The 23,364-nt window shown below is 50.2% G+C and overlaps 2 protein-coding genes across 2 annotated transcripts in view; one reads left to right on the top strand and one right to left on the bottom strand.

The window, feature by feature from the left end:
• The window catches only part of aspscr1 (ASPSCR1 tether for SLC2A4, UBX domain containing), a 56,733-nt gene extending 50,093 nt beyond the window's left edge, over positions 1-6,640 (bottom strand). The window contains exons 1-4 of the mRNA XM_036530432.1: positions 6,606-6,640; positions 6,119-6,242; positions 5,825-5,880; positions 4,604-4,718 (exon numbers count right to left, since the gene is read on the bottom strand). Of these exons, the coding sequence (XP_036386325.1) occupies positions 4,604-4,718; positions 5,825-5,880; positions 6,119-6,208 (261 nt within the window). The 5' untranslated portion in view covers positions 6,209-6,242; positions 6,606-6,640. The remainder of the gene's footprint in view (positions 1-4,603; positions 4,719-5,824; positions 5,881-6,118; positions 6,243-6,605) is intronic.
• A 7,229-nt stretch (positions 6,641-13,869) lies between these two features.
• The window catches only part of LOC118791997 (palmitoleoyl-protein carboxylesterase notum1a), a 21,042-nt gene continuing 11,547 nt past the window's right edge, over positions 13,870-23,364 (top strand). Inside the window, exon 1 of the mRNA XM_036549632.1 lies at positions 13,870-14,021. Coding sequence (XP_036405525.1) covers positions 13,885-14,021 — 137 coding nt within the window. The 5' untranslated portion in view covers positions 13,870-13,884. The remainder of the gene's footprint in view (positions 14,022-23,364) is intronic.

Here is a 23,364-nt window from a genome sequence, read left to right as displayed (position 1 = left end):
CCAGCCCGGCCCAAATGGACCCAGAGCCGAGAGTCCACAGCCCGGCCTAGCCCAAACAGACCCAGAGCCAAGAGCCCAGAGCCCGGCCCGGCCCAAACAGACCCAGAGCCGAGAGCCCAGAGCTCGGCCCGGCCCAAACAGACCCAGAGCCGAGAGCCCAGAGCCGAGAGCCCAGAGCCCGGCCCGGCCCAAACAGACCCAGAGCCGAGAGCCCAGAGCCCGGCCCGGCCCAAACAGACCCAGAGCCAAGAGCCCAGAGCCCGGCCCGGCCCAAACAGACCCAGAGCCGAGAGCCCACAGCTCGGCCCGGCCCAAACAGACCCAGAGCCGAGAGCCCACAGCTCGGCCCGGCCCAAACAGACCCAGAGCCGAGAGCCCAGAGCCCGGCCCGGCCCAAACAGACCCAGAGCCGAGAGCCCAGAGCCGAGAGCCCAGAGCCCGGCCCGGCCCAAACAGACCCAGAGCCGAGAGCCCAGAGCCCGGCCCGGCCCAAACAGACCCAGAGCCGAGAGCCCAGAGCTCGGCCCAGCCCAAACTGACCCAGAGCCGAGAGCCCAGAGCTCGGCCCGGCCCAAACAGACCCAGAGCCGAGAGCCCAGAGCTCGGCCCGGCCCAAACTGACCCAGAGCCACGAGCCCAGAGCCGAGAGCCCGGCCCAAACTGACCCAGAGCCGAGAGCCCAGCCCGGCCCAAATGGACCCAGAGCCGAGAGCCCACAGCCCAGCCTAGCCCAAACAGACCCAGAGCCGAGAGCCCAGCCCGGCCCAAACAGACCCAGAGCCGAGAGCCCACGGCCCGGCCCGGCCCAAACAGACCCAGAGCCGAGAGCCCACAGCTCGGCCCGGCCCAAACAGACCCAGAGCCGAGAGCCCACAGCCCGGCCCGGCCCAAACTGACCCAGAGCCGAGAGCCCAGCCCGGCCCAAATGGACCCAGAGCCGAGAGTCCACAGCCCGGCCTAGCCCAAACAGACCCAGAGCCCAGAGCCCACAGCCCGGCCCGGCCCAAACAGACCCAGAGCCGAGAGCCCAGAGCCCGGCCCGGCCCAAACAGGCCCAGAGCCGAGAGCCGAGAGCCCGGCCCAAACTGACCCAGAGCCGAGAGCCCACAGCCCGGCCTAGCCCAAACTGACCCAGAGCCGAGAGCCCACAGCCCGGCCTAGCCCAAACTGACCCAGAGCCGAGAGCTCAGAGCCCGGCCCGGCCCAAACAGACCCAGAGCCGAGAGCCCACAGCCCGGCCCGGCCCAAACAGACCTAGAGCCGAGAGCCTGGCCCGGCCCAAACTGACCCAGAGCCGAGAGCCCGGCCCAAACTGACCCAGAGCCCAGAGCCCGGCCCGGCCCAAACGGACCCGGAGTCCAGAGTGTGTGTGCTGCCTCTACGCTCGGGACCACAGCTCAAGCCGCAGCAGAAAGCAGCTCCATGTGCACACCGAGAGGCAGACGCTCACACCTCCTAATGCGCCAATCAATGAGCTGCTAGCCAATCAGGGGCAGGCACAGTCCTGCGTAGACCGTGCAGACAGCTGGGGCCCTGAGCAGATTGATGATGTCATTATTACGCAGCCTACCATAGGTGTGTGACATCCTAACAGGAAAGTTGGAAACATCGCCCCCCTCCGAAGTCCTGACGCCTCATACGCCACCCAGGCCGGCTAAACTCCGCCTCCCACCAACAAAAAACAGGGAAAGTACAGCGGCCGCTTTTGGACGGAATTTATTGTTTGAACCTTTTTGGACCTTTTTTCTTATTTATCTTTTTGTAAACACCCCTGGGGAGCTGGATTAAAACCACTTTGAAGTATCTGGACCCGCCTTTGCCTGGGTCAAGCACGACAAGCTGGCCTATCACAGCAGCCGAGGGCCAGCCTATCAGACGAGAGGTACAGATCTCTGCAGTGGCTGTGCCCATTTAAGGACCCGTCTCACGCTAACCCAGCACCACAGGGAAAAAGGTCTGCTCCATGCCAGGAAAGATCCGTTCAGCTCTGCAGAACTCCGTTTACCTGCTGCACTCGGTATGTGGGCTGCAAGTGGGTGGTTTGTAAGCGGGAATTCTGATGTCTTTGATGTTTTTGATCAAATGACTCATAAACAATGTGTCAGTGTTGTGCTTGTTTGAGTGGAGCCAAGGCTAATGGTACACTCATGGGCTGGAGAGTTATTCCTGCATTCCTCCCTGCTCACGGGTTACCTTACATTACATTATTGGCATTTAGCAGAGCGACTTACATAGGTTACAGTCTTTTTACATGTTACCCATTTTTACAGCTGGATATTCACTGAGGCCGTTGTGGGTTAAGTGCCTTGCCCAAGGTCCTGCTCCTTAACACTACACTACCCTGCCATCCCGGGTGACCGTGCCAGACCCCGGCAGAGGGCACACCACTCAGGCCAAGAGGGGCGTGAGGCCCGGCCGAATAACGCTCCGTCTGCAGCACCCCTGTTCAGGACAGTGGCCAATGCATCCCTCCCCCCCTCCTGCGACAGCAGATAATGACAGCCTATCTGGGGCCACTGACTGAAATGGGATGGAAGCTACAACCCCCCCCTTCTAAACCTGAGAATGGGTGGAATGGCTATACAAAAAGAAGCCTGTTTTCCCACTAAAGTTAAAAAACGTGTTGAATGAACTGGCGTGCAAAATAAGCAGCTACAACTACAAACAAAAAACACCTTGGAGAAGGACAAACACAGATGTGTGAACAAACACATAGTAAACGCAAATCTGACACGCTGTGAGTTGCAGAGACTTTTTCCTTTCAGAAGCGTCATAATAATCTGAGAAAGAATGTTCTAAAGGTGGCTGGACAGAGAGATTTCCCCCGCCTTGCTCCCTTTCGCCCTCCCCTCCATGAAGCTTCTGTCCTATCTTGAAATAATTAGTCTCCATTGAACAAGGCATCATCTGCAACCAATAAACAGTCCCGTCTAACAGACGAGGAAGCTGCTGGACTGCTGTCGCCGGCCCCACAACCTCCCCCCCCCCCATTGAAGTCAACATCTAAGATGGTACTGCCTGACACAAGCCAGGCAGCGCGGCTGTTTACCCAGGCCTTCTGACCAGCACAGGAAACATGTGGCCTCCGAGTTGAAAGGAGGTCTCGGATGTGTGAACACAAAACCCCAGTACATGTTTTTAACAACGAGGCCTAATTACGGCACCAAAATAGAGAGCGAAATTAAAAGGGTCTGTGCAGAGGGGGAGAGGAAAGGGGGGGCTCGGAAAAACACCGCGTTCAAAGGAGAGGGAAATATCTTGGACGTGGCTTTCAGACAGCCAGCTGATTATTTTTACGGTGCGATAAAGCCGTAAAATACAAGCACACGCTGTTTCCCATTGTGCTGGGGTCCGGGCACTCTCTCACACGAAAGTGCCCGGGAGGAAGGGGCCACAGGGAGGGATGGGCCGGGAGGGAGGGGCCACAGGGAGGCGTGGCCACAGGGAGAGAGGGGCCACGGGGAGGGAGGGGCCACAGCAGGACACCCACTGTGTTCAACCCAACATTCATGCATCATGCTATGTCTCAATGTCAGCGGCAGTGTAGCATAGCGGTGAGGAGCGGGGTTTGTAACCGAAAGGATGCTGGTTCAATTCCCCACTGGGGCACTGTTGCTGTACCCTTACAGAAGGTAAGTATAGTAAATATCCAGTTGTATGAACGGATAACATGCAAATACTGCAGCCTATGTAAGTCGCTCTGAATAAGAGCATCTGCTAAATAACAATGAGGATAAGTAAAATGTACTTTTCAGTCACCTACACACAGGGAGGTTATACAGCTGATTACCCACCTAAAGCAGGGAGGAAACTCAAAGGCACTACAGCTTAGCCTGGGACTCAGCGCCGTCCTCCCCCCCCCCCCCCCCCAGCCCCTCGGTGACACTGCGTAAATAACTGCTTAACTACTATTCCAGGGCCACTTACATAGCATATAAGTGTTATCCATTTATACAGCTGTATATTTACTGAGGCAATTCTGTGTTAAGTAGCTCACCCAGGGGTACAGCAGCAGTGGCCCAGTGGAGAACTAAACCAGCAACCTTATAATGACCCTGGTTACAAAGTCCTTACCACTATGCTACACTGCCACCCCATAAACAACAGCAGTGGGTCCACCCTGACCACAATAACAAACATGACCAAATTTCATTTTATCTCTGTAATTCCATCTGTTAGAGGGGAATCCTGTCCCATCCGGCCCAGTGAAGCAGTACTGCTGGGGACCGTGCTTGTGGACAGCAGGTTGCTGGTTTAAATCTCAGAGACACTGCTCTCACAAACTAAAAATACCACCCATGTATTTTGTTCACGATGTTGTTCATCTGCATCACCCCTGAGTCCTGTCCGAGGTGTATTTTGCACAAACATGTCCCGATTCCTGCTGTATACATGAATCACATGAGGGCATATAATGTGTGTGTAGGAGCCACGCTATGGGGGTGTGATGGGCACATGACCAGGGATCCCCTTCCATTCTGTCAAAGCCACCATTCTGGGCCATTCCTGCTGCTGAACATGCCACAGAAAATAAACTGCACTGATTGGTTGATGTCTCAATCAGAAGACGAGCTGATTGGCGGATCTGCGAGTGAGTACACACCCTGCTCTCCGCTCCTGTGCGCTGGCGAGATGTTGGCGCCATCTCCAGCTTGGCATTGTTGGGCAGACTGGCAAACCTCCACTGCTGAGACAGATCCAGAACGGTCCGCTGGAACCTGGGAGCAAACGGCCACAGCGTCGGACATACACAAAGGCAACAAAACAGCACCAGCAGCAACCAAGGTGGAACAGCGTGGAAGCTCGGGGCCTTTCAGTGAGCACAGCATTCTGGATCAGCAGCTAGAGAGTACCCCCTCCCACAGGCCTGCCCTCTCCCACAGCTTTACCTCTGCCAGCCAATCAGGCGTAGCAGAAGCTGCTGCAGTTGATCCCACTATTCTCAGCAAACTTGACGTGTTTCCCCCTTGAACTCTATGTGTACATTTTATTCGGTACTCGGTAAACAGCTATACACATGCGCAGTGACGTTATACCTCAGAGACTACATTTAACCCTACAATTCCTTCACAGTTAGGCTACAATGAATGCAGCATTGCCTGTGAAAGGGAGGAAAGAAAGAAAAAAGAAAAAGAACAAGTACAGTACAGTCCCACAGTGTCATGGGTGGACATCTGTGATGCGTACACACAGAACCAAATGGCTGAACTTAAACTGTCACTGGTTTTTACAGTGCTGATGAGATACCGGTGCAGCCAGTTAGTCCTGAGTGCTTCAGGTCTTTTTATACATTTATACATACAAACGGAGCGACTTCCAAATAAGTGCCATACTTTCATCACTATGCTAAGAAGAGACTATACGATATATATACGATGTATAGCGGATTTCTAAAACATTTATGGGGATTGTTGAGTTACACACACTTAAGGTAGGCTTAATTGTTGCTTAAAATGATGTAGCTAGTAAAGAATCCTTCTTGATATATCACCTCTACCATCCATCCAGCATAGCACAGCTAGCTGCTGTGTACACGAGAGCTGGGATCTTAGCGAGCAAGCTGCGTATTTTACAAGCAAGCTAGCAGCCACTTCACTTCATAACAAAGACACATTCAGATATGTGGCTAACACGGCATCGTTTTCAAAACCTGAGTTATGTAACGTTCCAAACCATCCTGTAACAACACATAGGTAGCTAGCTAACAGCCCTAACGGTAGTTAGCTCGCCGTGCCCATCCAAGCATACTGAAACAAGCTAGTTGGCAGTAACTGCGCTAACTTTGCTAGCTGGTTAGCAAAGGCAAAACAGTTTAACAACTCACTTGAGATCATATTCGTCCGGATTGAATCCGTGCTTCTTGCAAACGTCTTCCAAAACCTAAAAAAGAACATCATTTTCCGCATGAAAAGGCGATATTTTCAGAAAGCTGAGTGTTATGATGACGGTCGCTGCTGACAGCGTAACTTAAAGTGCTCTGTGCACAAAAGCATCAGGCAAATCTGAACTGTCATCGTTCCGACGGGACGGAAAAGGCGCGTTTGACCAGCGTATGCTGAAAAACACTTATTTTCATATGCAGCTGAAAATTGTGAATCAGTTTTTTCCAAATATTTACCTGCAGCAGCGGAGTGCTGGAAGAGATTTTGACAGTTTGCCTCCTTCCATTGGGAGCGAGCACTGTCACTGTCGTGCTGCTGGCCGCCATTGCTATGTGACGTCACAGTGTTTGTTTCGATCAACTTTATTAACAAACAGATCAAGTGACAAGGCGTGGAAAACACACACACACACACAGATATAAACTCAGTCCATTTTGAGCTTCCAAACTGCATTATGTAGGATCTCTTAAAAAAGATTTAAAATTTAGTGGAAAAGAACGATTTAAATTCACAGAAAGCACATTCGTTTTAATTCGTCACTATTTCGATCAGATTGTGAATGTTACGCAGTTCCTCTCCTGATTATACCAGTCTGATTGATCCAGCCGTTTTCCCGAAAGATCTACAGCAGATAGGCCTACATGATTACCCTTTACTGGCGTGACAAGCATTTGTTTTCCTTACAGAGAAAGATTTATATGAGTTTTTCGTGCTGTCACAGACCTTGCATGAGCGCTTGGCGCTTCGTGCAGTGCTCCAATAACCTGCAGCTGTTCGTGGGTTGGAGGTGCGAGCGGACGGGCGCGCGGGCCCGCCGCGGGGTCACTGCCTGCTCGCGCTCTTACCTGACCTCTCTCTCCGCGTGCCAGCCGTGCTTGCATGTAGGCCTATTACCCGCCCCTCCACCTGCACTGGTCCAGACTCAACGGACCACCGTGCATTTTCCCCTTTAAACCTGTGCTTATTCTACCAATCCAGCGCGTTTCAACTGACCCAGTGCCTGTATTAGGTCACCTTGCTGGCTGTTCAGTTTAAGTAGATACAACTGGAATAGAGCCTTCTACAAAGAGGTGCAGAAAGTTAATAAAGAAGTTATTCTTTGTAAGGTGCAAAACGCAAACGCACAGTCTGTCTCTGCGTTCCGTCATCACCGCTGCTTTCACAATCAGTCCCGCATCCGGCTGAGCTGCGGCGTGTCCAACTCGGGAAATTACAGCAAGAAGCGCGCTGCTCTTCTCCCAGAAATAAAGAGAAAACCTAAGCTCAGGCTGGCACCACGAGGTCTGTTCTCGGCGAGACTAAAGGAGAGATGGCACTTAAAAGGAGTTTTAAAGGACCTATCCCGCGAAACATAAAGCTTTTATAGGCGGTGGTTTTTGCTTTGTTCTCGGCGCGCGGCCCTACACCTGTTTCTGATGATGTGATTCCGAGCCCGTCGCTTTCATGAACCTGATCCTTCCTGATCTCTTTGATGTAACCCGATGTAACGGTTCCAAATAACGGGATTTCAGCAGCGCGTACTGGTCCAAAATAACATGGAGGGGGGGGGGGGGGGGGGGGGCGTGTGCTGGCGGAGCAGCCGCGTCCGTGTGCGAGTTTCGCGCAAGAGGCGGAGAGTTAGAGAGAATTACTGCAACTCATTCCGCTGGCGCTGAAGTGAAGTGCGAGCCTTTGCTCTTTTGCTCTTTTCCCTCCTCCTGAAACCGCTTCGATCATGTGACCACCGATGCCGCCCGCAACCAACCTACCTGCCCGCCATTATTAATGGAAATCGAATGATCTACTAATCGATACGGGAATCGGGCGGAAGGTGGGGGGGCGGGGGGCGTTGGTAGGCAACCAGCCCAGTCTGTTTCTGTACTTTAACTGAACACCTATGCAATGCACATCCGAAGAAATACCGTGGATAAAATTGGTCCTGGTTTGCATGCGTCGGAGCGTCCAGCTGCGCCTCATAATGTCACCGCAGGCTAGTCACGCTGCCTCCCTGCGCCAGCTGGTCATTTCCACAACACCAACAAGAGGGACAGCTAACGTTTTTACTAAAAACATCACTGTCTACGCTGGGACATTGGTATGTGGGTGGGGTTTATTGCTATAATAGAGTGGACTGGTAGGCCAAATGCCGCTGTATTTAGCGAATCATTAGCAGCAGGAATGATAAATGGCCTTCTACAGATGGACATATGTTCAAATCCCTCTTGCAGTGTGAATGATTTGGAGACTACACCCCTTTTCCTTGTATCTGTGTAAAATGGTAGCCTGGTTAAGGCTATGTGCTGCAATAATTCAATGTATTTTCATGGTGTATTTCTTTAACAGATTATGTCTGCATTGGACTGGCTGCTACACTATAGAGGACCAGAGAAGAGGGGTTAAAGTTCTCTCCTTCAAAGCGGAGATTTATTTAATACCGGAGCCCCGTGACGGCAGTCAGCGGGTCGCGTCTGTCCCGTCGCCCTCTCGAGGCCTCGCCTCCTGGCAGGGCGACCGTTGAGGAGTGTCGGAGAATCGGCTACGAGCACCCATCTGTGAGTGATTTAAGGGCTACGGTTTTGGGGATGAATTGCGATAAAACAGGAGGTATCAGTCAAAGAGACTCGGCTCAATCAGTGACAGACAGATCCATTCCTCCGGACGCCACTGCCACATGTCCAAATCTACCCAGGCATCTGTTTGAAGTTCCCCAATGAATACCATCAGTGTTGCGGCGGAGCGCTTTTACCTTGTCGCTGTTGCATATTTGCACGGGCAGTGTGCGTTGCCTGGTGTGTTTTCTGTTCCGGGTTTCCTTAATCATTTAAAAAAAACTCACTCCGCGGTTCTCTGACACATCCGCCCTCTCAGCGCGAAAGAACGCCCAGCGCGCCGGTCATCAGCGTTCCCGTCCGTGATTCTGCTGTGAGTCACTCTCTCGCAATGCGGCCGCGTAAGAGCACGTAAAAGCACGCATGCATTGGTCAGACACTCACGATCCATCGGCAATACTTTCAGCTCGAGAGGCTGTGCTCATAAAAGTCTAAAGCACGGATGAGAGTGAGTTCCGAGAAATTAGAAGGTTGTTAGGCTTTCCTTGTACGTGCGTAAAATACACACAATTTAGATGTAACAGTGCCTATCACATTCGTGTTAATGTATTTTGTAGCTTTTCAGAACTAATCCAGATAATAATTTTATTATTGATCCAGATGCAATACAGATATTGTAGGACAAAATATAATACCTACACCTGGAATACCGTTCCAAGCAACATGCAAAATGATGCTTCATTTCTGTTATGACTTATATCTCTAATTACATTTCACTGGAGGATAATTACATGCTAGCAAAGGCTGAACAATCGATTTTAGTTACTAAAGCAAAGCCGAGCAACCCCCCCCCCCCCCCCCTCCCCCCAAGAAGTTCTTTTAAACTCCAAAGGAAACAGGTGCAAGGAACAAAACCCTGGGCTCTTTTAAGCTCAGTAAGAAAAGCGCATTCCGTGGCTTTTAAATGCTCCTCAATCAGCATTCACCGCTCTGCCCTGGCAGAACACAGCGCTCTGAGTGCTCTGAGCATCTGTTAGAGTAAGAAATCCTTATGTTTATTTGTGCATAACCATGTATGCGTCAAAGGGGTGTATCTGGCGTTTTTGAGTTAGTCTCCTTTGATTTTACTCCCTTTGCCTTTTGCTTAAGTTGGGCTCATTTCGTCGTCAACACATGCCTTTCTTTTAAAGTTTGCTCACACTACGCTGGCGTGTTTGAAATGACCGCCTGGCAGATGAATGTGTATGTTCTGCTGCGATTGATGGACAGGGCTGATCCGGGGGTCCTTTCATGATCCCGAGTGCGGCTGTATATTTGCGTGAATGCGACGCGGTCCCGGGAGCATGTCCCATGGTGCTCCTGTTTTACATATTAACAAAAGTGCGCTCGTGCTATGCGGCAGTGCATCGGGGCGCGTGGGTTTCCCGGTAACCGCGTTGCTCCGTGAATGAATGCGCTTCCATGGGCAGAAACAGCGGGTTTCTGTGGAGCTCCGCGCCCCGTCAGCTCCACCCCTCCTGCCGCTTTCATCTCGCCGCCTGCACGCTGATTAACTCTTACACGGGCATCCGACAAAGTCCATAAAACACTAATGTATTTATGCATTTATTACGCGCAACGGTTAATGAAGACATCATGGGCCCCCTCAGCGCATAGCAGGAACGAGTCAATTATCATAGCAATTATGCTGAAATGAAGTATCAAAGGACCCGCTGCGGCGTGGACTGAATGGGCGTCAGTCTTTGACAGGTCTCTTAAAACTTTTATGCGCAGTGTGTGTGTGTGTGTGTGTGTACGTGTGTGTGACGTGCTCATGTTTTGTTTTGTGAACCTTAAAGCACTTTTAGAGAATCAGAATAGGGTGGATATTGTTTTCTTATTCATTCTCGGGAGATGGAAAGGGCGATACGGCTGTATGAGTCTTTTGACATGCATATCACATAGTACCGTGACAGTTCTGACCCGAGGACACAGGTTGCTGGAAACGTTTGCCTCTCTTAAAAATTCCCATTGCTAATTGTTCAGAAAGGGCTTCAGATATTTGTTTGTTTCCATTACAAACTGTGCTACCACTTTCCGCAGTATGACAGAAATTGTGGCCGCAATTCGACACACCATCCAAATTATACTCTATATCTTTTCCACTGGCATTTTTCATATATTGTGACGACAGTTGTTGCTGGTGCCATGACTTGGGGTGAAATGAAAAAAAAAAAAAAAATACAAATGCCACTACGAGCAAGTACATCTGGCATCAAGTACGCACTTATTCTGAATTATATGGGTACATTGGGGTTTGCGCATTCTGACTGAAGCGTTTAATTTATATTTGCTCACTCTGTGATCTGTGTATTTTGATTTGTACATGCTAGTTTAATTTTGTGTGTTTGCAATGTGTCACATTGACAGGAGCGGTTGAAAGAAATTGTTTTTAATCTTTCTGTTCTTTCTGTTTGTTTGGTTACACAATTTACAGAGTGGGCCGTTTCAAATATTAGTTCATTTTACTTTAGGTTGCTTATAGTTTGAGCTCGTGTGTGTTTTGTCCCACGTGTGACTGTCTGGTTGAAAATACTTGCGTGTCTTGTTTGAATATCAGTTTACAGAAACCATATTATGCTTTTATGTAGGCCCATCGCTTCAGATATTTTCGACACATAATTTTATTCCTACTGCATTTGACTTTGGGTTTGTTGCATGTTTATAATGAATAAGATGTTAAAGACAGTCTCCGTTGTGTTTCCGTAAAGGTCACGGTTGTCATTAAACGCGGCAGACGGGGACTGATCGTATTTGCATGTTATCTCCATCAACCGTTCACGCCACGTCGGGAAGAAATGGGCTGAAGACGTAAGTAATGGATTTAGTGTTTCGCAGCAGATATACCAACACCAAAAATAACTCTTTGGATTGACCCTGGTATTTCCTGTTAGTGAGGCTTCCGTGTTATCTTTAAAGTGCTAAAAGTGACTGAGCGTTTGCTTGACATCCTGTAATCTCAAAATTACAGGGCTCAGTCGGCGAAGAGACAACCACGAATCAACTGGGTTAATTTAACCTGTCAGTCTTCCAGATTTCAGTCTTTCGACGCTGTGGGCATACCCGCGGCCTGCCTGCCCCTGCGGTACACAGCGCTTAGATCTTTTGAAAATGAATCCCAGAGATAAGTGACCCGAAACCTCACAAACCGCGACAGGACGCGCTAATGTAAACTGCGGGCTGGCCACGAGGACGTGAAAGTTCTCTTTAGAAAAAATACTATATGGAAAGCACGTTCGGGGGGAGGGGGCGGGGGGGGGGGGGGGTGATGCTTTGATCGTTAGAGGCCCCGTGTAGATAAAAAGTGTCGGTGTCCCCCCTCTTCCCGTCGGCAAATACAGCGTGCTCCGTGCACCAGCGCACAGGGTCCTTACGGAAGTGCAACTGCTTTCCACTTGGAGCGAAGCGTGCGCAGAAAGGTAAATATCTTCACAAATGCGCCGACCACGAATGTTTGAATTGATATCTAAGCTACATTTAGATCATGTGGATTCATGGTGTTTTTGATTGAAGCGAGTCAGTCATATATACTGACTCTGATTGCTCTTTTTGCCTAAAATATTCTGTTTACCAACTTCAAAGATGATCACCGAAGTACTTTGTATTTATCACGTGATGTGTCTACATCTGGATGCAACTATCCCGTGCTTTACCAGTTTAACTGCAGGCCACGCGTGTCTGAAATGTGTACATTCAGAACAGCTGAGATTGAGCTTCATGTTGTCGAGAACAGTGGTCAGTGAAGACTGTGTAAGAGCTGATTTAAACACATCTCACACATTTGTGTGTGTGTGTGTGTGCTAGAGAGATTGAGGAATAGAGGTGGTAGCCGTGGAAACTCCGAGGGGTCATCCTGCTCAAGGTGTGAAAACACGTAGAAAGTTGCAAATTGCTTCGCCGAAAGTGTTAATTACGTATCGATGCTTGTGAATGCCCCGCGCCGTCATCATAACTGCAGCTTCCGCCACCGCTGCGATCGCCCCCAGCCCTCAGCTCGTTCCGTGCTGCGTAAAAGCTGTATGAAGGTGAATGGGCTTGTTTTAGGGAAATTGCCTCTGTCTGAATAAACAAACAGCTCGTCTCTTATCCGCCTTGGCCATCAGTGAGGAAATAAAACTTCAAAAGGCGGTCTTAACTGCCTTAAAGGCGCTCTGTTTGCATAAAGCCAAGGGAAGCAATTGCGCTGCGAAACGGAAGTATCTAAATGGTCTGTTGGGAGAACACGAGCATAATTGATTGCACTAATAATATTTTTGATAAATACTGTTTGGTTCTTTTGTTGCTATAAAAAATAAGGTATTAAAATGTCCGAACATTTTAGGCTTTGTGTTTGTCGGTACGAAGGTATATTTTGTTCGAATGTCACTTTGATTTAATTTACGGACCGCTAATATCCACGGCTGTGTGACCAGATTATTGCACGGTGTTGTAGTTTTCCCAGCTCTTGAGTTACAAGGGCATAATTCTCACTCTATAAATTTGTTTGGAGCGGGATATAAGAGTCCAGCCCAAGACAAAAACAAGACGTCCGCAGTAAAACAAAACAGATCAAAAGAACCAGCGCGTGGGCATCTTTCTTAATAAATTAAGAGGGGCTGAAAAAAAAGTATTTCTCGCGAGTCCACGCCCCGAGTCCAGCCCTCTGTAGCGATTGGCTCAGGGGAGAGAGAAGGGGGAAAAGTTTGAATAAAAATCCCCTGCTTGTGGTGGGTAGATTTATTAATTCACAACAGGCAAGACCCAAGGCAATGACATTAATGAGAATATTTTAATCATCGCTGAGAGAAACACTGGGACCAAACGAGCAAGCGCACGTACACTTAGACATTGTTTTTGCAGAGCGGACACAATCTGTATACAATATACGCACACGAATACTACTTTCAATATATATAGCATGACGTATTGGTTAATTTATTTTTGGAGAAAAGTTTTAAGCAAATGAGCAACCAAATCAAAATCCACGCATTTTTTGTATGTATTAAATGAAGGGTGCCTTTGGGAGCGCGTGCAAACTTGGAACATCTCATTTTCACGACTGAAATATCAAATCCAGGAGAAGGTTCCCCTTGAATCTCGCCGTTTCCTTTTTGTCGTTGTATTAATTTATTACAGAATTTATTTTTCTCGTATTGCTTTTGCTCCAAATAGCTGCCTCAAAACACAAGGAGGAAGAAACTACAGAGAATCCAAAGCAAGCAAGCAGACGGTGAAAGAAGATGAACTCGTGTAAGTGCAGTCGGAGAGGACGGCGGACGCCGCAGCTGCTGCGCTCCGTGCTGCTGCTCGTGCTGCTGCAGAGCGAGGCGCTGCACGCGAGGAAGCTGCGCGGCAGCCGCGCGCAGCCCCGCCGGGCACAGCCGTCCCCGCCGCACCGGGACCGCGGCGAGGCCACCGAGAGCTTCCCCTTGGATTTCACCGCCGTCGAGGGAAACATGGACAGCTTCATGACCCAGGTGAAGAACCTGGCGCAGTCCCTCTACCCGTGCTCGGCTCAGAAGCTGGACTCCGATATGAAGCTGCATTTCTTGGAGAACGCATCGGTCACGTGCAACGACGGAACCCCGGCCGGGTGAGTGTGTCTGCTGGCGGCGGAGAGTAACTGTTAAAACGTGTTGCAGTCCCGTTATCGCCACCCCGGATAACGGCAGGGGAAACGTGCGTTACCAGGCTGTCGTTGTGCTTGCAGCGCCTGATAGGCTCGATCCAACGCGTGTGTCGGGTCTTTTTCCGTGATACCCACTGCTTTGGCCCTAATGCTGGAAGATATCTGCGCTGTTTCCTGCGACGGGTTGAATAATATGTGTATTGAGATAAAGTTTTCGGTTTTGCTGTCGCAGTTTTAACAGATCCATTAGAGACGGCGCGCAGTGGTGTAGGCTTTCAGTGCAACGGGATCCACATCAGCAGAGATCTTGAGCCTGGCCGTTGACTGGCTTTCATCTTTTAATTTTCCGCTGTGGAATTTGCGGAGCGACCGCAGCTAAGAACGCGTTTCATGTGTACGGGACTGGGATTCAAACGAACTTACCACATGCAATACAGTATGACGAAACAATTATTTAAAGCATACTTATTTAATTGTTTCGATGTTTGAAACATAAAGTAAAACCATACTTTCTTATGCTTTGGACCTCCCTATCTTATTTTACGCAACAATGAAATGTGGTAGCCTATTGTTAAAGGAAAAATCAAAACACGTATCTGGTTTTAATAGATTGAACTAACTGCAACAGGTGTCTTTCGCAGTCCGCACGGTATTAATGGTTTATAGGGACAACACATGAGCGCAGATTTTTCTTCCAGAAGAACAATAATTTCTTGTGGAAAATCGAAATTTGATGGTAAATACATGGCACGAAGTATTTGACATCATAGATAAATGTTATTTCACACTCAAATCGTTTCCAGACACGCTACTGAAGATTGACAGGCGAGCGAAATTTAATTTATTGCATTTTTTCAGTTTCTTCGCATGGATTTGTGCGGTGATTTGATTCAAATTGCATTGCACAAGCCATCAAAGAGAAACTTAAAACTATCGGCAACAGTCAATTGATTGTTTATGGTATTACGCAATCTCCTCGTTGTTATGAGGGGTTTTAAGTTTAAGTCGGTGCTCATCCACGGGCAGGGAATTGGAAAAAAACTGAAGCGCAGATCGTCCATATTCAGACACAGAGCGTTTAAAAGTAGTCATCTTTCAGCGGTAATACTTTCAGGATAAAGAATACATCACTTCTGCTTGGCGGATCAGCTAAAACTGGAAGCTCTGAAAAGCGTTTTCGCAATTTCTGGGTGATGGCAAAAACCACAATGTTGTGTAATACGGACGGCAACAGATGGACCCCCGTCGCGTGGAGGGTAATTGTCAGTCCATTAAAACTGCATGTCTTCATCAATCCGCGCCCGCTGTCTGACTCCGGGTGCCGACGCTTGTAACGGTCCGACTCCCAGTCCTCCCAGACTGGGAGTGGGGGGGGGGGGCGGAGGGTTTCAGGCCCCGTGCACAGGCACCTGACCTCCTGGAGAAGCCTGTGCAACAGAAACACCTGAGAGGGGACCCGCCTCGTACAACAGTACACAGGTTGGGTGTGTTCACAGCAAAGCAAGGCTCATATTCCCAGGCTAATTTCTTAATAGTGCCCCACGGATGTCAGGTGCTTCGAGGGCGAATCGTCTGGAGAGGAGAGGCTTGTGGAGCGTCTGTCTGTCTGTCAGGGTTATGGAAGCTCACGCAGGTGTGAGGAGCAGGACTGGAGCTTTCTGCACTTTCTGTTTTCCTCTCTCTCTCACTCTGGTTTGTCAGGTGCAGGTATTTGCACATGCATGGTCCTGTGTGATGCTGAAGCCCTGAGGCTCTCTGTCTCTCATCTTTATCTACTTTCATGCAGACTGATCCGCAGCAGGAGCTGAAGCTGAGTCAAACCCTGCGGCCTGTAACCCTAACCCTAACCCTCTCTCCCTCTCTAACCCTAACCCTAACCCTCTCTCCCTCTCTAACCCTAACCCTAACCCTCTCTCCCTCTCTAACCCTAACCCTAACCCTCTCTCCCTCTCTAACCCTAACCCTAACCCTCCCTCCCTCTCTAACCCTAACCCTAACCCTAACCCTCTCTCCCTCTCTAACCCTAACCCTAACCCTCTCTCCCACTCTAACCCTAACCCTAACCCTCTCTCCCTCTCTAACCCTAACCCTCTCTCCCTCTCTAACCCTAACCCCAACCCTCTCTCCCTCTCTAACCCTAACCCTAACCCTCTCTCCCTCTCTAACCCTAACCCTAACCCTAACCCTCCCTCCCTCTCTAACCCTAACCCTAACCCTCTCTCCCTCTCTAACCCTAACCCCAACCCTCTCTCCCTCTCTAACCCTAACCCTAACCCTCTCTCCCTCTCTAACCCTAACCCTAACCCCAACCCTCTCTCCCTCTCTAACCCTAACCCTAACCCTCTCTCCCTCTCTAATCCTAACCCTAACCCTAACCCTCTCTCCCTCTCTAACCCTAACCCTAACCCTCTCTCCCTCTCTAACCCTAACCCTAACCCTCTCTCCCTCTCTAATCCTAACCCTAACCCCAACCCTCTCTCCCTCTCTAACCCTAACCCTAACCCTCTCTCCCTCTCTAACCCTAACCCTAACCCTCCCTCCCTCTCTAATCCTAACCCTAACCCTAACCCTCTCTCCCTCTCTAACCCTAACCCTAACCCTCTCCCCCTCTCTAACCCTAACCCTAACCCTCTCTCCCTCTCTAACCCTAACCCTAATTCTAACCCTTTGGCCTCTGTGCAGTAAGTCTGTGTCTGTAAAACTGTGCAGTGAGTCTGTGTCTGTAAAACTGCGCAGTGAGTCTGTCTGTAAACCTGCAGTGAGTCTGTGTCTGTAAAACTGTGCAGTGAGTCTGTGTCTGTAAAACTGCAGTGAGTCTGTGTCTGTAAAACTGCAGTGAGTCTGTGTCTGTAAAACTGCGCAGTGAGTCTGTCTGTAAACCTGCAGTGAGTCTGTGTCTGTAAAACTGCGCAGTGAGTCTGTCTGTAAAACTGCAGTGAGTCTGTGTGTCTGTAAAACTGCGCAGTGAGTCTGTGTGTCTGTAACTGTGTATCTGTAAAACTGCAGTGAGTCTGCGTCTGTAAAACTGCGCAGTGAGTCTGTATCTGTAAAACTGCAGTGAGTCTGTGTGTCTGTAAAACTGCGCAGTGAGTCTGTGTGTCTGTAACTGTGTATCTGTAAAACTGCAGTGAGTCTGCGTCTGTAAAACTGCGCAGTGAGTCTGTATCTGTAAAACTGCAGTGAGTCTGCGTCTGTAAAACTGCGCAGTGAGTCTGTATCTGTAAAACTGCAGTGAGTCTGTGTCTGTAAAACTGCGCAGTGAGTCTGTGTGTCTGTAAAACTGCAGTGAGTCTCCCGGCAGCCCCCTCCTCCCTCTACAGCGGATTGGCCTGCTGTGGCCACCCAAAGAACAGAGTAAAGCACACACACGAAGCCACTGGGTTTCTTTCCAAAGAGCTTGTTGATTTGAGGTCAGTGCCAGTGTGTCGTAATACTGCCCCATTTCAGGGAACTGGGCGCTGTACAGCACAGATACGGACCATCAGGGTGCGAGGTCACACATCAGGTGGCCCTACAGTAACTCCAGTAGTAACGTCCAGAAATGATCTCTGGTTCTGCACCATTGGAGATCACAGAAAGCACAGGGCCAACACATTACGGAGACAGAGAGACAGACCAACCTCATTTCGTTTCAGCCCCCCATAATGGTACAGCTCCCCCCACACACTCCGTAATGGTACAGTCCGTCCCATGAGCCACAGTGCCATCCCGGTGGAGCTTGTCGTTAGTTTGAGATTGCCGTTGTATCGTCTCACGGTGCTGCATGAAGGCAGCTCCCCCCTCAGCTTGCTCACACAGAGCAGAGGATTATGGGTAGTTTTACCAGGTGCCGTGGTGCTGCTTCAGAAGCTTGCTGTGTTGCTCTGTGGATTTTACCCATCATGCTCTCTGCTCAGCCCCATCTGGCTGTGACAGGCCACAGGTGGGATTCTCTCCATACCTTAAACAGGCTGTTTTCCGTACAGGCAGACGCAGCATGTCATTCTGCCAGTCAGCAGGTTGGGGGATTCCCGATCCTCTCACCTCTGTCCCCTCCTCCTGGACTCGTGTGTGCGGCTTGCTGTGCAAAGGGGAGCTGTGTGAAGGGGAGCTGTGTGAATGGGAGCTGTAGGAGGGGGAGCTGTAGGAAGGAGAGCTGTAGGAAGGGGAGCTGTGCGAAGGGGAGCTGTAGGAAGGGGAGCTGTAGGAAGGGGAGCTGTAGGAGGGGGAGCTGTAGGAAGGAGAGCTGTAGGAAGGGGAGCTGTGCGAAGGGGAGCTGTAGGAAGGGGAGCTGTAGGAAGGGGAGCTGTAGGAAGGAGAGCTGTAGGAAGGGGAGCTGTGTGAAGGGGAGCTGTAGGAGGGGGAGCTGTAGGAAGGGGAGCTGTAGGAAGGGGAGCTGTGCGAAGGGGAGCTGTAGGAAGGGGAGCTGTAGGAAGGGGAGCTGTGTGAAGGGGAGCTGTGTGAAGGGGAGCTGTAGGAGGGGGAGCTGTAGGAAGGGGAGCTGTAGGAAGGGGAGCTGTGCGAAGGGGAGCTGTAGGAAGGGGAGCTGTAGGAAGGGGAGCTGTGTGAAGGGGAGCTGTGTGAAGGGGAGCTGTAGGAGGGGGAGCTGTAGGAAGGGGAGCTGTAGGAAGGGGAGCTGTGCGAAGGGGAGCTGTAGGAAGGGGAGCTGTGTGAAGGGGAGCTGTGTGAAGGGGAGCTGTAGGAAGGGCTGCTGTAGGAAGGGGAGCTGTAGGAAGGGGAGCTGTGCGAAGGGGAGCTGTAGGAAGGGGAGCTGTAGGAAGGGGAGCTGTAGGAGGGGGAGCTGTAGGAGGGGGAGCTGTGTGAAGGGGAGCTGGAAAGTCATCTCTCTCTCTGTGCTTTGTGCATGCAGCACTCCTGAAAACCACAATTGATTCACTCAGCTGCACAGAAACAGTCCGTGGCCAGCACATTAGTGACCGAACGCAACGTGTGCCTCTGCCGGGGTGAGAAGTCGCCTGACTGACTGTAATCACCCGCTGCGAATCTCTACACGCATTGCTCCCATTCAGTAATTAATAATAGTTTCAGGACCTTTGAAATGGGCCCAGGCCTCATGTTGAAAAGGAGCATTCTGGCCGTGAAATGAAAGCCAAATGTTTAAAGCTGTGATCAAAGCCTTAGGCTACGACATGTTTTCAAAGCTGTAATGTGAAGGAGCTCAGGGGGCCAAGTAGGGATGTGGATCTCCATCACTGAGGCCGATGCGATACACATCTCAATGCATTGCCAACGATCCGATACATTAAAGATACATATGAAGCAACTACTAATGCCGTATGATACGATTCACCCCTATTGTGATGCAGTGCGATTCCGTACGATTTGATTCAACGTGATACGATGCGATGCAAAAGAATATGATGCTATGCAATTCAATATGGTACAGATAATTTGATTTTATTTCTTTGGTTCTTCTTAAGCAGACAGCAAATCATAAATTAACTAAAAAGTGCTGCCTGTGTACTTTATAGCGGCGTGGCATATTTTGCAAATTGCACGTGTCTTGTCGAATTGTCTGTCTCTCTTGAAAAATCCGAAGTGTCGCCAAACATTTGATTTGTAGCAATTCAGTGGAACGTGTAGCTCTTCCTCCTCCATGATAATCTGTGACTCACCCAGACACGCCTCGCGCAAGCCATTGACAGCAGTGGAGATGAGAGAGCATGCTTGAGAAGCAGTTTAGAGAGGAGGAATCAACCTAAATATAAAATTATTGATCACAAATTATTGGTGTCATTTGTAAATAATAAAGGCATAGAGCCTCTACTGAGTGACGTACTGCCCGGCACGGCACTGTGGATACAGACTGAACTTAAATAAATAAAGGCAGCGCTGACACGCCTGTGTTAGTGGAAGGGGCAGCGCTGACACGCCTGTGTTAGTGGAAGGGGCAGCGCTGACACGCCTGTGCTAGTGGAAGAGGCAGCGCTGACACGCCTGTGTTAGTGGAAGGGGCAGCGCTGACACGCCTGTGTTAGTGGAAGAGGCAGCGCTGACACGCCTGTGTTAGTGGAAGAGGCAGCGCTGACACGCCTGTGTTAGTGGAAGAGGCAGCGCTGACACGCCTGTGCTGGTGGAAGAGGCAGCGCTGACACGCCTGTGTTAGTGGAAGAGGCAGCGCTGACACGCCTGTGTTGGTGGAAGAGGCAGCGCTGACACGCCTGTGTTAGTGGAAGGGGCAGCGCTGACACGCCTGTGTTGGTGGAAGGGGCAGCGCTGACACGCCTGTGTTAGTGGAAGAGGCAGCGCTGACACGCCTGTGTTAGTGGAAGAGGCAGCGCTGACACGCCTGTGTTGGTGGAAGGGGCAGCGCTGACACGCCTGTGTTAGTGGAAGAGGCAGCGCTGACACGCCTGTGTTAGTGGAAGAGGCAGCGCTGACACGCCTGTGTTAGTGGAAGAGGCAGCGCTGACACGCCTGTGTTAGTGGAAGGGGCAGCGCTGACACGCCTGTGTTAGTGGAAGAGGCAGCGCTGACACGCCTGTGTTAGTGGAAGGGGCAGCGCTGACACGCCTGTGTTAGTGGAAGAGGCAGCGCTGACACGCCTGTGTTAGTGGAAGAGGCAGCGCTGACACGCCTGTGTTGGTGGAAGAGGCAGCGCTGACACGCCTGTGTTAGTGGAAGAGGCAGCGCTGACACGCCTGTGTTGGTGGAAGAGGCAGCGCTGACACGCCTGTGTTAGTGGAAGAGGCAGCACTGAGTGCTCACCCCTCAGCTCCTCCCAGGGTTGTGCTGTGCACGTGGAGCACAGAGTCCCTGATTTTTATTGTGTGTGGATTGGTTGATTCAATGGAGTTGCTGAACAGAGCGACCCATCCAGGTTGTGTAAAGATCTGTGAATGTGTGTAGTCCGTCTCATGCATTTTTGCTGTTTTGTTGACAGTTTATGAAATAAGAACAACAGCATGGAAGAAGAATCATATCAGTGACCCAACATACACACACGTACACACACACACACACACGCACACACACATTACACACACACACACACACACGCACACACACATTACACACACACACACACACACGCACGCACACATTACACACACACCCAACCATACTACTTGACCACTTGTGTAATATCGGTACAATGGTTATTCCATGTTGAGGAAATGTTGAAATACTGTTGTATGAGTGCTGGTCAGGACCCAATGGGGGTGGTGGGGCATCACATCGCATTGTTACTTCTATCTGGACTTTAGTGCTTTTTTCGGGGGGGGGTGTCTTTGTGGAGTTCCCTGCGGGGGTGTGTGTGGTCGTACATGCTGTGTTGTCCTCGTAAGTTTTTCGCATGTTTTTGGGTCTGATCTCTCATCAGTGCTCTGCTCATAACAGCCAACAGAATATATCAGTGAGTTCTGAGGTCTGCTGATCTCAGATCAGTGCTCCACTTGTAGTAACCCATACAAGCTCGCTTTCATGTTGCCTCACCATTGCGGAGTTCATGAGAAACACAATAATGGATGTCTTTAATTTACACTCGTGTGTGTGGCCTTGTTTTTGACATGAAAAGGATGAGTACCTGCCAAGAGGCCTGTGCTTTTTTCACTGCAGATTCCTTAAATATTTGAAGGGATTGAAATGGCAGAATTCACACACACACACACACACACACACACACACATTACTCACACGCACTCATGAAAAGCTGTGTGCAGGCCTGGCTGCAGCTGGTATACTGCCCGGCTAATTGCTTACATTTTGTGGAAAAATAATTCAGACAAATCACGGTCATTTTGTGGCCTGAACACAAGATGACAGCTGGAGACTTGCTGGCCCAGTTATTTTATCAGGTGAACAGTGGGAAACAGCGCCCCCCTCTGGAGGGAAGTGAACCACCATGAATTCAGGTCACCTCTCACCTTTCAGATGTCAGAATTTTATAGGAGACTGTAGGGTAAATTGCAGTACAGTGCTGGAATTGAAAACCAAAAAGTGGAAGGAAGTAATTCTTTATTTGCGCAAGTCAAGTGTCAAAGGCTGCACAGTTTCTCTGTGGGACCGCAGCCCGTGAATTCTTTACCTTGTTGGAGGACAAACGCAGCCGCTGGGGTGGTCGCAGTGGCGGTGTGTGGATGTCACCATGGTTACGCACATCTGCGTTTGATAGCAGGGGCTGTGCTGATTTTGTCTGGGGCGGGGTGAAAGAGTGGACTGAGGCAACTATTAAAACAGTGAGGCATTGTCCTGCCTGAGCCAATGCCTACCCCCGCCCACTGGATCAGCCCCCGCCCCCCGAGCCAGCCCCCGCCCACCGAGCCAGCAGCCAGCCAAGCTCCATGTAAACTGTAGGTGTGTCTTCCAAGGCTCCGCCCCTGCCCCGCCCTGCCCCACCCCACCCCCTGTTGTCTCTGGTATGCTATCACAGCATGGAGTACGTTTTGAGTTGAGCCCCAAAGCACAGCCTGAGAGCAGAACCCCCCAGTCCACTGCACACGGTCCTGAGGTTTCCCGCTGGGTCCTGTGAGATTGTCTTTGACAGATCAGAGCTGTGTCCCTCTGCCTCACAGAGGTTATAGCGCTACCTTTAAACTAAAGGTAACGGGAGCTGCTGCTACTCCAGTTTCCCTGTTTTAATTTTGTGTTCTAATTTCTAAATTCCTGTAATGAAAGGAGGGTTTCTAGTTTCTACACCGGAATACACAGGGTTTTGAGGTGGCTCAGTTGACACGGCACTTGTCTTGAGTGCAGGTTGAGCTCTGCAGCCTAGATTTGAGATTGTGATTGGTTTACAGTGAGCGGGAGCCCACAGCGAGAGAGGCTTCACTCTATCAGGGTTGGGAGGGGGGGGGGGTTATGCAGGTTAGGCTTCTTTGTCTCACTGCCTCTCCTCCAATGAGTGGCCACTTCACTGTGGTGCACCATGGGACTTGGAGTGTGGAATTAGCCATTTTCTGCTTGCAGGTGTTTGTGAGGTTTGGACTGGTCTCTCTTCAGTGCTCCTGTGCGGCGGCAGTATACCAGCAGCAGCCTTAAAAAGAATACAGGAATTAACTGAAGGAAAAATATGTTATTTTACATTAAACCAGTAGAACTAACATGTAATATCCATTTGCTTTCCAGATGACCTTCAGCAAATTGCATTGGTTACGCATTGTAGTGTTTTTACATAGTAACACAGGCAGACTTCTGGCGTGTGTGTGTGTGTGTGTGTGTATGTGTGTGTGAATTCGGCATGGGCGCATGCTGCCTGTTTAGAAGGACTCTTGTTGCCCTCTCCTGTGGGTGGGACATAGAATGAGCTTCATATGGAGATGCACACCAGGGCTGTGCCTCTGCTTCAGGATTTGAACTCGCAGTACCC

Source organism: Megalops cyprinoides, chromosome 1 (assembly GCF_013368585.1).
Source record: "Megalops cyprinoides isolate fMegCyp1 chromosome 1, fMegCyp1.pri, whole genome shotgun sequence".
In the NCBI taxonomy this organism is placed as follows: domain Eukaryota; kingdom Metazoa; phylum Chordata; class Actinopteri; order Elopiformes; family Megalopidae; genus Megalops; species Megalops cyprinoides.
The sequence above is the reverse complement of the archived record's forward strand: the minus strand, read 5'-3'. Positions and strand labels throughout refer to the sequence as shown.